Below are 13400 nucleotides of genomic sequence, written 5' to 3'. Positions count from 1 at the left end.
AACATTTCAAGTGCCCAGTGGCTACATGTGCTAGCAGCTACCATGTTAGATGGTGCATATCCTGAATGTGTCTGAGAATATCCATGAAAATGCAGTTATAATTCTGCTGATATTGACACTGATGGTTAACATGTCCTAATATTCTCTCTTTTGTGTACTTACTATTTTTGCAAAGCTCAAGTTATGTTGTTTATGTGACTGCTTATCCTCCTTTTTGTACACACAGTATCCTCATGTTATTCACAATCATCATCTCTCATAAAAATATCACATACCATCTCATCACTCGGATATATTCTAATTTTCTTATCTAATGCTCAAATGCTGGAAAGCTATAGGTTTTCAGTATTGCAAATAATGCAGTTGGTGGTGGTGTTTGTGGGGGGGGGGTTGTTTTTTTTGAGACAGGATTTCTCTGTGTAGCCCTGGCTGTCCTGGAACTCACTTTGTAGACCAGGCTGGCCTCGAACTCAGAAATCCGCCTGCCTCTACCTCCCAAGTGCTGGGATTAAAGGCATACACCACCACGCCCAGCTTGTTGTTTGTGTTCTTAAGGCTTTGGTGTGAGTTTCCCTAACATTCTTGCTATTTTCAGCAAAATCACTTTTGAAAAGCATCAAGCAAACAGTTATCATGTGACAAGAAATAGGACTTGTAGGTTCTGCTGCACCTTTGATGCTTAGCTGTGACTCAGAGAGAACCACCTTACCACCTATGTCAGAGTTGTACCATTTATAAAGTAAACTGATCATATTGGGTGATTTTTTAAGAGTCTTTCCTGCCCTATCCTTACCTTCAAATCTAATCAATTAATCCTCAGGCTAGTCATTACAAGCCATCATAGCAAGTCATGTCAAAGTCACCACCATTGTCCTTATCCCTTCTCAGAGTGGTTTATATACAGGCCACTGTCATGGCTCGCTTGTATCCACTACAGGAAACTGTAAGTTTTTAAAGTTAACATTGAATTTCAAATTCAAAAATAAGGTTAAGTAAGAGGCAGTAAGCACATGGGACATGTACCAAGGAAGTAGAGAGGACTATTTGGTTGATCTGAATCTGGACTCAGCCCTAAGAGGCCCCAGACACCTGCTCCTGAATGGCTCTAGAGGTGTTCACAGTATGGTACTGGAATAGAGTGTAGATTCTGCCTCACCAACCATACCCCCACACACTGGGGCCGTGGGAAGACAAAGACTTAGCAGCCTCCCCTAAAGGACCAGCAATCTAGAGGGGGAGATTGGAACCCCTGTACACAAACAAGCATGCCTTGGAAAATGTTTTCAGCATGAAAAACCAGATGGAAAATGGAGCAATTATCTGAGCAAATCAGGCAAGCCTGCTGTTGAGGAAGAGGCTTCAGGAAATGTTGTCCTATTTCCTTCCATAACCAAGGGGTTAGGGCATCCTGGGGAAGCAAAAATACTAACCTCTAGCAAATTCATAGCCTAGCCATGCTCTACCATCTCAGGTAAACCGTGAAGCAGCTTTTGGTCTCAGTATCTTCACAAGTAAACTGGAACTAGAGTAGTAGGCGCCTAGCCCAAAGCCCGCCACCACGGCCAAACCAGTTAGGAAATGGTGCCATCTGATAGCCACACAAAGCCTGCTTCCTAAGACTTTTTTTAAAAGACAGCATTTCCCACTGTTAGTCTAGGCTGGCCTTGAACTTTTAGTCTTTGTTTGATTCAGCCTCCTGAGTGCTGAGATTATGGGTGCTCAGTGAGGAATCTGTTCACTTAAAGGGAATGCTTAGTATAAGTAACATTTGTATTCAACTTTATCAGGCAATTTTATGTGTGTTTGGGGGTTTTGTTTGTTTTTCAAAGCCCCACGTGGTAGGTATTGCTGTTTGTACCTGACCTGATCCTTAAGGACACTGAAACTGAGAGCATACATTAGATACAAGTCTAATGGTTTGCTGCGTGTGAGGCTATACACAGGCAGGCGCTCCACACCTTGGTCCTGTCTTTCCCTATACTATGCTGCTTTCTTATCAAAAGCCTTGTCACCAAGACATCAATATAGTTAACAAAACCATCAGTAATGTTTTGTGTATCTCTTTTTGAACAAGAGCACCAAAGCATGAGAAGAGGAACTCTGGACAGGGACGTGTAGGAGCAGCAAGTTCAGTCTCTCCTCACAGGGAGCAGGAGATTTCTGTCCCCATCTGATTTACATGTAATTCTGTACAGCAGGAAATATTTAAGTTGACAAATAGCATGTTTACAACTGCAGCAGATACTTGGCAGTTAGTTTTTAACAATTGTTGCAAATGTGATTTATTTGTTGTTATGAAAGAGGATTACTGTGAGAATATGATCCTGAAATTAGCTTCAGTTTAGCAAGGGGCCCTGACAGCTTGACCCCTTAATATTCTTATAATGATGTCATTTACATTCAATGCTTACTCAAGTCACTCACTGCTAGATTTGTGAGAGAGGAGTCCACTCTAGGGCAGATGTATTATGTATTTTAACATACAGAGTTGGTGAGTGGGGCACTTGTAGGCCTTCTAAGAGGAAAAAAATATTTAATCAAATCTTCATGAAAATGTGTTAGTTTCCAATTTCCTATGGTGAAAATGCATTACTGATAATTACAGCATGCTCCAGAAATACAATACTTTATGTTTTCTCCACAAGACACTTCCATGGCATAGGCTGCATTAAACAAGAACACATTCTGGTTCTCTGCAACTCTGACTTTTAATTTGAAGTACAGCATCAATACCCTCTCTTCCAGAGGTGCATGAGAGGAGGGCAGGCTTGGGGCCAGACAGAAATGATTAGGATCTGAGTGCCACCCCTTACTTACTGTGGAGACTTAGCTACCTCCTGAACCTGTTTCTTTATCTGTGGCAAGGCTTGTAGTTTTTAAAAGTACCTAGAAAGAGCAGAGAAGTCTGTGTTCACACCAGATGTTCTTGGTCCACGCAAAGCACGGCTTTATTACTAGTTTAAAGCTCAAATGTCACCTTCAGAGGCAGCCTGGACTCCACCAGCCAAACCCAGTCTGTCCTTTCTACTTCCATAATCATTGTCACAGTGCACATTACACTGATCTGTGATGCACTGAGCATATGTGGATTTGTCATCTTGATGGCATGACCTAGTGACTCTCTAGTGACTTGCATGATCTGCCATAATCATTCAACGAAGTTGGATTCTGGGTATCTCATGGGAGTCTAAAATGACAAGTCACCTTAAAGGAAAAGGAGAAGGTAGCACATGACCTACGTTTGTCACTGCCAGTTAAAGACATAGTAGATGCTCAGTAAATATCTGTCAAATAAATTAATAACCACCACTCAATTATCTACGTAGCCCACAGTGAGTGTGTAACTAACCTGGCAGTTTTCACAGCATTTAAATTTTTGTTTTGTTATAGTCTGCTCATAATTCCAGGTGTTATCATCAGGTCACTGTTGAGGGCGCTGTGAATTTGCAGGCTGATAATGTAAAATAGTAGTTTAAAATGGTAGAATTAAGGCTTACACCTTATCTCTGTAATGTTCTGATAAAAATCACATTTTTTTCCAAACTCAAGGCAAACTCTCCTTTCTTGCCCCATCCTATCTGCACTCACTTTTCCAATTTTGTTACCACCCTCCTTAGCTTTTATTCAGTCTCAGTAGAGAACATTGCCCTGCCCACCTCTGAAATGACAAACCACAGGCCAAACAAAAGAAATGAAGAACCAAGACCTCTGTTGATTGTCTTGGCCAGGTATTTTCATTTCTTTAAGTTCTAACATAATCACATATGTTCTAATGTAAGAAACAAGCTTTATCCCTCAGCTATGTGATATGGAAACAGAAGCAAAGATATTTACTCAAGAATCTCATTGGCCACTTGTTTAGTTTGGCCTACTGATCTAGTTGGGAGTGGAATGGCTCTCTATAGTCTTCTGTCTCATCCTAGCCTGACTTCTCTGACTCATGTTTTAACCAGGTATGGACAACAGGCCTCGACCTCTCATATAGTGACCAGCTAGCCATGACGCAGCTCACCCTCTACCTGACAAATGGTCATCTGAATTGTAGTCTGAGCATCCTGGAAGTGCCCCGTTTTAATGAAGATTCAGAAAGGGAGAGGAAGCGCCTTAGCATCCAGGCAGAGCTGGTGAGCAACAGATTCTTTCTGGTTGATTTGGCATTGAGCAGTACTCAACTGCTAAGTGGGGGGGGGAGACTAAAGGACCACACAGACCACTGAGCCTTTTCAAAACAAAGTCCATAAATGTGACAGTCTCTGCCATAAAAAGGGAGCAGCTACCCGGGAAGAGGAACCAGGGTGTGAAGGCCTAGAGGCCACAGCTTTCTGTTTGGGTGCCTCCCAGTTCTCTTCATATTTCTCTACACAGCCAGCTATTTTTGACAGCCCTCACTCCTATTGTTCTAGTCAAAATTTCCATTTTAAGCTTAGATTCCTAGACCCCAAACTCCTAGATTGGGTTGCTCTGAGTCTTCAGGTGAAGCTATTTAAAGATCATCTATCTGATGACCTTTCCCCCTGTACATTCTCTTGGAGGATCAAGCCAGAGGCCCGACATTCCTCAGCCCCACACCCTGCCAACAACTGGGTTACAATAACTTTAGCTGCTAAAATGCCTCAGATCTTACCTGTACTCTGCCTCCATGAAGATATCACCTTAGAATCTGCCCCATCATCTCATACTAGAATGATAGAACTCCCCTAAGATTCCTTGTCTCCCTTCATTCCCCTTGGCCTAAAAACTACAGTGAAGATTGCTGCAAAGTAAAAAGTGATTTTTACCTGGGATTTTTTTTTAAATAGAAAAGAAAATTTCAGTCTGGCATGGTGACACACACCTTTAATCTCAGCACTTGGAGGCAGAAGCAGGTGGAATCTCTGAGTTCAAGGTCTGCCTGGTTCACAGAGCAAGTTCCAGGACAGCCAGGGCTACACAGAGAAACCATATTTTGAAAAATAAAAAACAAAAGGCATTTAATATATATTGATTATGGTTCTCCTCCCCCAAATCCTCTCCCCTCGTTCCCATCAAAATTTCATGCCCTTTTTTTGTCTCCTTAGAAAATAAATAAACAAACAGAGAAACAAAAATGAAAGAACTAGACATAAAACCACAGAAACACAAAATCAGAATCCATACCAAACAAGCAAAAGACCGGTCAGATTTAAATGCCCAAACTAAGCTATGTGAGAAAAATACCAGAGTTTGTCTTGTGCTGGCATCCTGCTGGGCCGGGGCTACCCTTACCCTTACATGTGGTTAAGTGTCTTTAAGAGAGACTCCATTAGAGAAACTAATTTTTCCCTTGCAAGAGAATGTCAACTGGAGATAACTTCCTGGTGAGAGGTGGGAGTCTTTGTCCACTTCCGCATTTCAGCACTGGAACCCTGTCTTCATTGAACCTGTCCATGCTACCATGGTCTCTCTGAGTTCATATGTGTATTAGTCCTGTTGTGTCTAAAAGATGGTTTCCTTGAAGTCATCTATTCCCTAAGGCTCTCAAGGACCTCTCTGCCTCCCCTTCCACATAGTTCCCTGAACCTGTTAGGGAGGGAGTTTGATCCCATTTAGGACTGAGTGTTACAAAGTCTCTCACTCACATTATCCAATTGTGGGTCTCTGTGTTATTTTCCATCTACTGTAAAAAGCAGATTCTCTGATGATGGTTGAATGAGGCACTGACCTATGGGTGTAGCAGAATGTCCTAAGGAGTTATTTTATTGCTGTTTTCCTTTAGCAGAACAATAGTACTTGTTTGTTTTTTCTAGGTCCATGGCTTATCCAGTCTCGGGTTCTTAGCCACCTGAGCACTGTCAGGTATGGGTTCTATCTCGTGGAGTGAACCTTAAATACAATCAAAGAGTGGTTGGTTACTCCCACAACATTTGTGCCAGCATTGCACCAGCATATCATGCAGGCAGTATCGTCGCAGGGTTTGTAGTTGGGTCAGTGGTAGCATGCAGTGTACCTCCCAGTGCCATGAACAAGAGTCAGTAGGGGTGAAGGCTGTGGTTAGGCACAAGCTGACTTTGTGTTCCATGCAATAAGGTCTTACAATCAAGATGTGGAGCATAACCAATAGTCTTGGCAATAACCTGAGATGTTTGGGGGGTTTCCATGGGTTCCTTTGACTAGTGACTCAATCAGATGTAAGCCATTCCAGTATTAGAGGTTTCATTTCCTAGCCAGGATTTTAAAAGATCAGCCTCCTGTGCTCTTCCTAGCTTGGTTAATGGGGCCTTCCATGGCCTGCCTCTCTGCATTACTGTCTCCTTTGTTATCACTAGGATGATAGGCCTGAGACCTGCTGCTGGTGAGGGTTAGCAACTATAGGAGCAGAGGTTGCACCTCGAATCAGTAGCATCCTTTCATTCCCTCCCTCTTGCCTCTAGGTGTCATTCCTAGCTAGAGGCCAAGAATGAGAACTCTGTGAAGACTATTGGATACTTTTAGAAACTCCCTACACAAAACAGCATTATAAGCTGAAAGAAATAAAATGTTTCTAGAATCATGGCAAAAAGGCTATTCTGGGTTTGTGGTGTGAGAATAAACTTAAAGTGCTTTAGATCTCAGAGAGCAATAGATCCTGCCAGCCTGAACTACTACTATTTATGCGGTAGGCCCCAGGCATATTACACATTCAATAAGTTCTTTTTTAAAGCATGTACATATATGTACACAGTACAATTTTCAGCCAACCTGAAACTTTCCAAGCAAGTATGGACATACTATGCTAGTGTCAGGTTCACAATCAGCCCCCCTTTGAAGACTGAAGGAGGTCACTATGAAAGGATGGCATCTCTAATGAGCCCACTCTGATCATGACAGCAAATTCGGAACTAAGAACTGTAAGGTAAAATACTCCTAGTTTGCTTCTATTCTTTTAATAATGTGCTGGGTTGAGAAAGAAACAAACAAATGAGCAAATAACCTGTTCTAGACTCTCAGGAGAACTCAGAGATGCCCAGGCCTGATCCAGACTCCTTACCACCAGCAAACCAACCAACCAAATACATTTGACAGCATAAATAAAGTCTGAGAAATCCCAGATATGCACATTTTATGGAGAAAAAGGAGGGTAGGGTAATAGGTTAGAAAGTACAGTGTTTGCTGCACAAGCATGGAAACCTGAGGTCAATACCCAGCACCTGTGCAAATCGGGGTGCAGTGCTGCCTAGATGGATCAACAGTCTCCAGCCAGTGAGAAACCCTGTCTCAAAGAAGAAGAGATGGATTTAGGAAGACATTCAGTGTCAGCCTCTGCCTTCACATGCATGTGCACATGGAGGTCCTAGATGCACATGCACGTGCATGTGCACACACACTCACTCACACATACACACACACTCACACACATTCACACTCACACACATATACACACAAAGGGCTCATTTTTTAAACTTTTTTTTTTTTTTTTTTTTTTTTTTTTTACACATGAACACACACACAAGCATTGATTTAATTGTGACATAGTAAATCATAATGAAATGAACAGGCTTTTAAAACAAACATTAGTCTACGTATTTTTGGAGCAGCAACTGACCCCTTTAATGTTCTTTATGATGTTAACATATTCAAAAGTACCTTTGACCAATCATAAAATATGAATATCTTTTAAAATAAAGAACAAGAGTCGAGTTTGTATTTCGTATCTGGTAATAGCTAACCAATGAATTTCTAGGCAAGATATATGTTATGATTTACAAAATGAATAATTATATATAAATGGCACTTTCAAAATAAACTAACCAGGGAAGAGTTAGTTGGTCTTAAATTCGTGTTTAAATAGTATAAAATTCATTTTGGGGAGGGCAGTTTTTATTGCTGATATACACCAAGGTTCCTCCAAGAGATCTTAGTAGAGTTCAAGCAAGAGACATTGAATAGTTTGTGTGGAAATATGGATGCTAGAGCCAGGAGTTTGTAATGTTTGTTCCTTGGTGTTAATGCTGACATGTGTTCTTTGGTTTTATTCCATCTTTTACCTTCACATAGCAGTTTTATATGTCCTTTCTCCAGGAGTTTGCTGTAAGTAGCTTTTCTTTTTTTTTTTTTTTTAATATTTTTATTACATATTTTCCTCAATTACATTTCCAATACTATCCCAAAAGTCCCCCATAGCACCCCCCGCTTCCCTACCCCCCCATTCCCATTCTTTTGGCCCTGGCATTCCCCTATATTGGGGCATATAAAGTTTGCACGTCCAATGGGCCTCTCTTTCCAGTGATGGCCGACTAGGCCATCTTTCGATACATATGCAGCTAGAGACAAGAGCTCCAGGGTTCTGGTTAGTACATCATGTTGTTCCAACAATAGGGTTGCAGATCCCTTTAGCTCCTTGGGTACTTTCTCTAGCTTCTCCATTGGGAGCCCTGTGATACATCCAATAGCTGACTGTGAACATCCACTCCTGTGTTTGCTAGGCCCCGGCATCGTCTCACAAGAGACAGCTATATTTGGGTCCTTTCAGCAAGATCTTACTAGTGTATGCAATGGTGCCAGCGTTTAGAAGCTGATTATGGGATGGATCCCTGGATACAGCAGTCTCTAAATGGTCCATCCTTTCATCACAGCTACGAACTTTGTCTCTGTAACTCCTTCCCTGGGTGTTTTGTTCCCAATTCTAAGAAGGTGCACAATGTCCACACTTTGGTCTTCATTCTTCTTGAGTTTCATGCGTTTATCAAATTGTATCTTATATCTTGGGTATCCTAAGTTTTGGGCTAATATCCACTTATCAATGAATACATATTGTGTGAGATCTTTTGTGATTGTGTTACTTCACTCAAGATGATGCCCTCCAGGTCCATCCATTTGGCTAGGAATTTCATAAATTCATTCTTTTTAATAGCTGAGTAGTACTCCATTGTGTAAATGTACCATAATTTCTGTATCCATTCCTCTGTTGAGGGACATCTGGGTTCTTTCCAGCTTCTGGCTATTATAAATAGGGCTGCTATGAACATAGTGGAGCATGTGTCCTTTTTACCTGTTGGGACATCTTCTGGATATATGCCCAGGAGAGGTATTGCTGGATCCTCCGGTAGTACTATGTCCAATTTTCTGAGGAACCGCCAGACTGATTTCCAGAGTGGTTGTACAAGCTTGCAATCCCACCAACAATGGAGGAGTGTTCCACTTTCTCCACATCCTCGCCAGCATCTGCTGTCACCTGAATTTTTGATCTTAGCCATTCTGACTGGTGTGAGGTGGAATCTCAGGGTTGTTTTGATTTGCATTTCCCTGATGATTAAGGATGTTGAACATTTTTTCAGGTGCTTCTCTGCCATTCGGTATTCCTCAGGTGAGAATTCTTTGTTCAGTTCTGAGCCCCATTTTTTAATGGGGTTATTTGACTTTCTGGAGTCCACCTTCTTGAGTTCTTTATATATATTGGATATTAGTCCCTTATCTGATTTAGGATAGGTGAAGATCCTTTCCCAATCTGTTGGTGGTTTTTTTGTCTTATTGATGGTGTCTTTAGCCTTGCAGAAGCTTTGTAGTTTCATGAGGTCCCACTTGTCAATTCTCGATCTTACAGCACAAGCCATTACTGTTCTATTCAGGAATTTTTCCCCTGTGCCCATATCTTCAAGGCTTTTCCCCACTTTCTCCTCTATAAGTTTCAGTGTCTCTGGTTTTATGTGAAGTTCCTTGATCCACTTAGACTTGACCTTAGTACAAGGAGATAGGAATGGATCGATTCGCATTCTTCTACATGTTAACAACCAGTTGTGCCAGCACCATTTGTTGAAAATGCTGTCTTTCTTCCACTGGATGTTTTTAGCTCCCTTGTCGAAGATCAAGTGACCATAGGTGTGTGGATTCATTTCTGGGTCTTCAATTCTATTCCATTGGTCTATTTGTCTGTCACTATACCAGTACCATGCAGTTTTTATCACAATTGCTCTGTAGTAGAGCTTTAGGTCTGGCATGGTGATTCCACCAGAGGTTCTTTTATCCTTGAGGAGAGTTTTTGCTATCCTAGGTTTTTTGTTATTCCAGATGAATTTGCAGATTGCACTTTCTAATTCGTTGAAGAATTGATTTGGAATTTTGATGGGGATTGCATTGAATCTGTAGATTGCTTTTGGCAAGATAGCCATTTTTACAATGTTGATCCTGCCAATCCATGAGCATGGGAGATCTTTCCATCTTCTGAGATCTTCTATAATTTCTTTCTTCAGAGACTTGAAGTTTTTATTATACAGATCTTTCACTTCCTTAGTTAGAGTCACGCCAAGATATTTTATATTATTTGTGACTATTGAGAAGGGTGTTGTTTCCCTAATTTCTTTCTCAGCCTGTTTATTCTTTGTGTAGAGAAAGGCCATTGATTTGTTTGAGTTAATTTTATATCCAGCTACTTCACCGAAGCTGTTTATCAGGCTTAGGAGTTCTCTGGTGGAATTTTTAGGGTCACTTATATATACTATCATATCATCTGCAAAAAGTGATATTTTGACTTCATCTTTTCCAATTTGTATCCCTTTGATCTCCTTTTGTTGTCGAATTGCTCTGGCTAGGACTTCAAGTACAATGTTGAATAGGTATGGAGAAAGTGGACAGCCTTGTCTAGTCCCTGATTTTAGAGGGATTGCTTCAAGCTTCTCACCATTTACTTTGATGTTGGCTACTGGTTTGCTGTAGATTGCTTTTATCATGTTTAGGTATGGGCCTTGAATTCCTGATCTTTCCAAGACTTTTATCATGAATGGGTGTTGGATTTGTCAAATGCTTTTTCCGCATCTAAGGAGATGACCATGTGGTTTTTGTCTTTGAGTTTGTTTATATACTGGATTACGTTGATGGATTTCCGTATATTGAACCATCCCTGCATCCCTGGGATGAAACCTACTTGGTCAGGATGGATGATTGTTTTGATGTGTTCTTGGATTCGGTTAGCAAGAACTTTATTGAGGATTTTTGCATCAATATTCATAAGGGATATTGGTCTGAAGTTTTCTATCTTTGTTGGGTCTTTTTGTGGTTTAGGTATCAGAGTAATTGTGGCTTCATAGAATGAGTTGGGTAGAGTACCTTCTGTTTCTATTTTGTGGAATAGTTTGTGAAGAACTGGGATTAGATCTTCTTTGAAGGTCTGATAGAACTCTGCACTAAACCCATCTGGTCCTGGGCTTTTTTTAGTTGGGAGACTATTAATGACTGCTTCTATTTCTTTGGGGGATATAGGGCTGTTTAGATCATTAACCTGATCTTGATTCAGCTTTGGTACCTGGTATCTGTCTAGGAACTTGTCCATTTCATCCAGGTTCTCCAGTTTTGTTGAGTATAGCCTTTGGTAGAAGGATCTGATGGTGTTTTGGATGTCTTCAGGATCTGTTGTTATGTCTCCTTTTTCATTTCTGATTTTGTTAATTAGGATGCTTTCCCTGTGCCCTCTAGTGAGTCTGGCTAAGGGTTTATCTATCTTGTTGATTTTCTCAAAGAACCAGCTCCTTGATTGGTTGATTCTTTGAATAGTTTTTCTTGTTTCCACTTGGTTGATTTCACCCCTGAGTTTGATTATTTCCTGCCGTCTACTCCTCTTGGGTGAATTTGCTTCCTTTTGTTCTAGTGCTTTTAGGTGTGTTGTCAAGCTGCTAATGTGTGCTCTCTCTAGTTTCCTTTTGGAGGCACTCAGAGCTATGAGTTTTCCTCTTAAAAATGCTTTCATTGCGTCCCATAAGTTTGGGTATGTTGTGGCTTCATTTTCATTGAACTCTAAAAAGTCCTTAATTTCTTTCTTTATTCCTTCCTTGACCAAGGTATCATTGAGAAGAGTGTTGTTCAGTTTCCACGTGAAGGTTGGCTTTCTATTATTTATTTTGTTATTGAAGATCAGCCTTAGTCCATGGTGATCTGATAGGATGCATGGGACAATTTCAATATTTTTATATCTGTTAAGGCCTGTTTTGTGACCAATTATGTGGTCAATTTTGGAGAAGGTACCATGAGGTGCTGAGAAGAAGGTATATCCTTTTGTTTTAGGATAGAATGTTCTGTAGATATCTGCCAGATCCATTTGATTCATAATTTCTGTTAGTTTCACTGTGTCCCTGTTTAGTTTCTGTTTCCATGATCTGTCCATTGGTGAAAGTGGTGTGTTGAAGTCTCCCACTATTATTGTATGAGGTGCAATGTGTGCTTTGAGCTTTACTAAAGTTTCTTTAATGAATGTGGCTGCCTTTGTATTTGGAGCATAGATATTCAGGATTGATAGTTCCTCTTGGAGGATTTTACCTTTGATGAGTATGAAGTGTCCCTCCCTGTCTTTTTTAATGACTTTGGGTTGGAAATCAATCTTATCAGATATTAGAATGGCTACTCCAGCTTGTTTCTTCATGCCATTTGCTTGGAAAATTGTTTTCCAGCCTTTCATTCTGAGGTAGTGTCTATCCTTTTCTCTGAGATGAGTTTCCTGTAAGCAGCAAAATGTTGGGTCTTGTTTGTGTAGCCAGTTTGTTAGTCTATGTCTTTTTATCGGGGAGTTGAGTCCATTGATATTAAGAGATATTAAGGAAAAGTAATTGTTGTTTCCTGTTATTTTTGATGTTAAAGTTGGCATTTTGTTCTTGTGGCTGTCTTCTTTTAGGTTTGTTGAGGGATTACCTTCTTGTTGTTTCTAGGGCGTGGTTCCTGTCCTTGTATTGGTTTTTTTCTGTTATTATCCTTTGAAGGGCTGGATTCGTGGAGAGATAATGTGTGAATTTGGTTTTGTCGTGGAATACTTTGGTTTCTCCATCTATGTTAATTGAGAGTTTGGCTGGGTATAGTAGCCTGGGCTGGAATTTGTGTTCTTTTAGTGTCTGTATAACATCCGTCCAGGATCTTCTGGCTTTCATAGTCTCTGGTGAAAAGTCTGGTGTAATTCTGATAGGCTTGCCTTTATATGTTACTTGGCCTTTTTCTCTTACTGCTTTTAGTATTCTATCTTTATTTAGAGCATTTGTTGCTCTGATTATTATGTGTCGGGAGGTATTTCTTTTCTGGTCCAGTCTATTTGGAGTTCTGTAGGCTTCTTGTATGTTCATGGGCATCTCTTTCTTTAGATTTGGGAAGTTTTCTTCTATAATTTTGTTGAAGATGTTTGCTGGTCCTTTGAGTTGAAAATCTTCATTCTCATCCACTCCTATTATCCGTAGGTTTGGTCTTCTCATTATGTCCTGTATTTCTTGGATGTTTTGAGTTAGGATCTTTTTGCATTTTACATTTTCCTTGATTGTTGTGCCGATGTTCTCTATGGAATCTTCTGCACCTGAGATTCTCTCTTCCATCTCTTGTATTCTGTTGCTGATGCTGGTATCTATGGTTCCAGATTTCTTTCCTAGGGTTTCTATCTCCAATGTTGCCTCATTTTGGGTTTTCTTTATTGTGTCTACTTCCCTTTTTAGGTCTAGTAT

At 40.5% G+C, this 13400-nt stretch overlaps 1 protein-coding gene across 6 annotated transcripts in view; it reads left to right on the top strand.

The window, feature by feature from the left end:
- The window catches only part of Iqch (IQ motif containing H), a 210309-nt gene that overhangs the window by 160702 nt on the left and 36207 nt on the right, over positions 1-13400 (top strand). For all 6 annotated transcript variants that reach the window (XM_085844697.1, XM_085844696.1, XM_085844698.1 and 3 more), the window contains one exon: positions 3954-4124. In XM_085844697.1, the coding sequence (XP_085700823.1) occupies positions 3954-4124 (171 nt within the window). The remainder of the gene's footprint in view (positions 1-3953; positions 4125-13400) is intronic.

Source organism: Mus caroli, unplaced genomic scaffold (assembly GCF_978045245.1).
Source record: "Mus caroli unplaced genomic scaffold, Mus_caroli_1 scaffold_11, whole genome shotgun sequence".
Classification (NCBI taxonomy): domain Eukaryota; kingdom Metazoa; phylum Chordata; class Mammalia; order Rodentia; family Muridae; genus Mus; species Mus caroli.
Note: the sequence above shows the minus strand (reverse complement) of the source record. Positions and strands in the feature narration are given on the sequence as shown.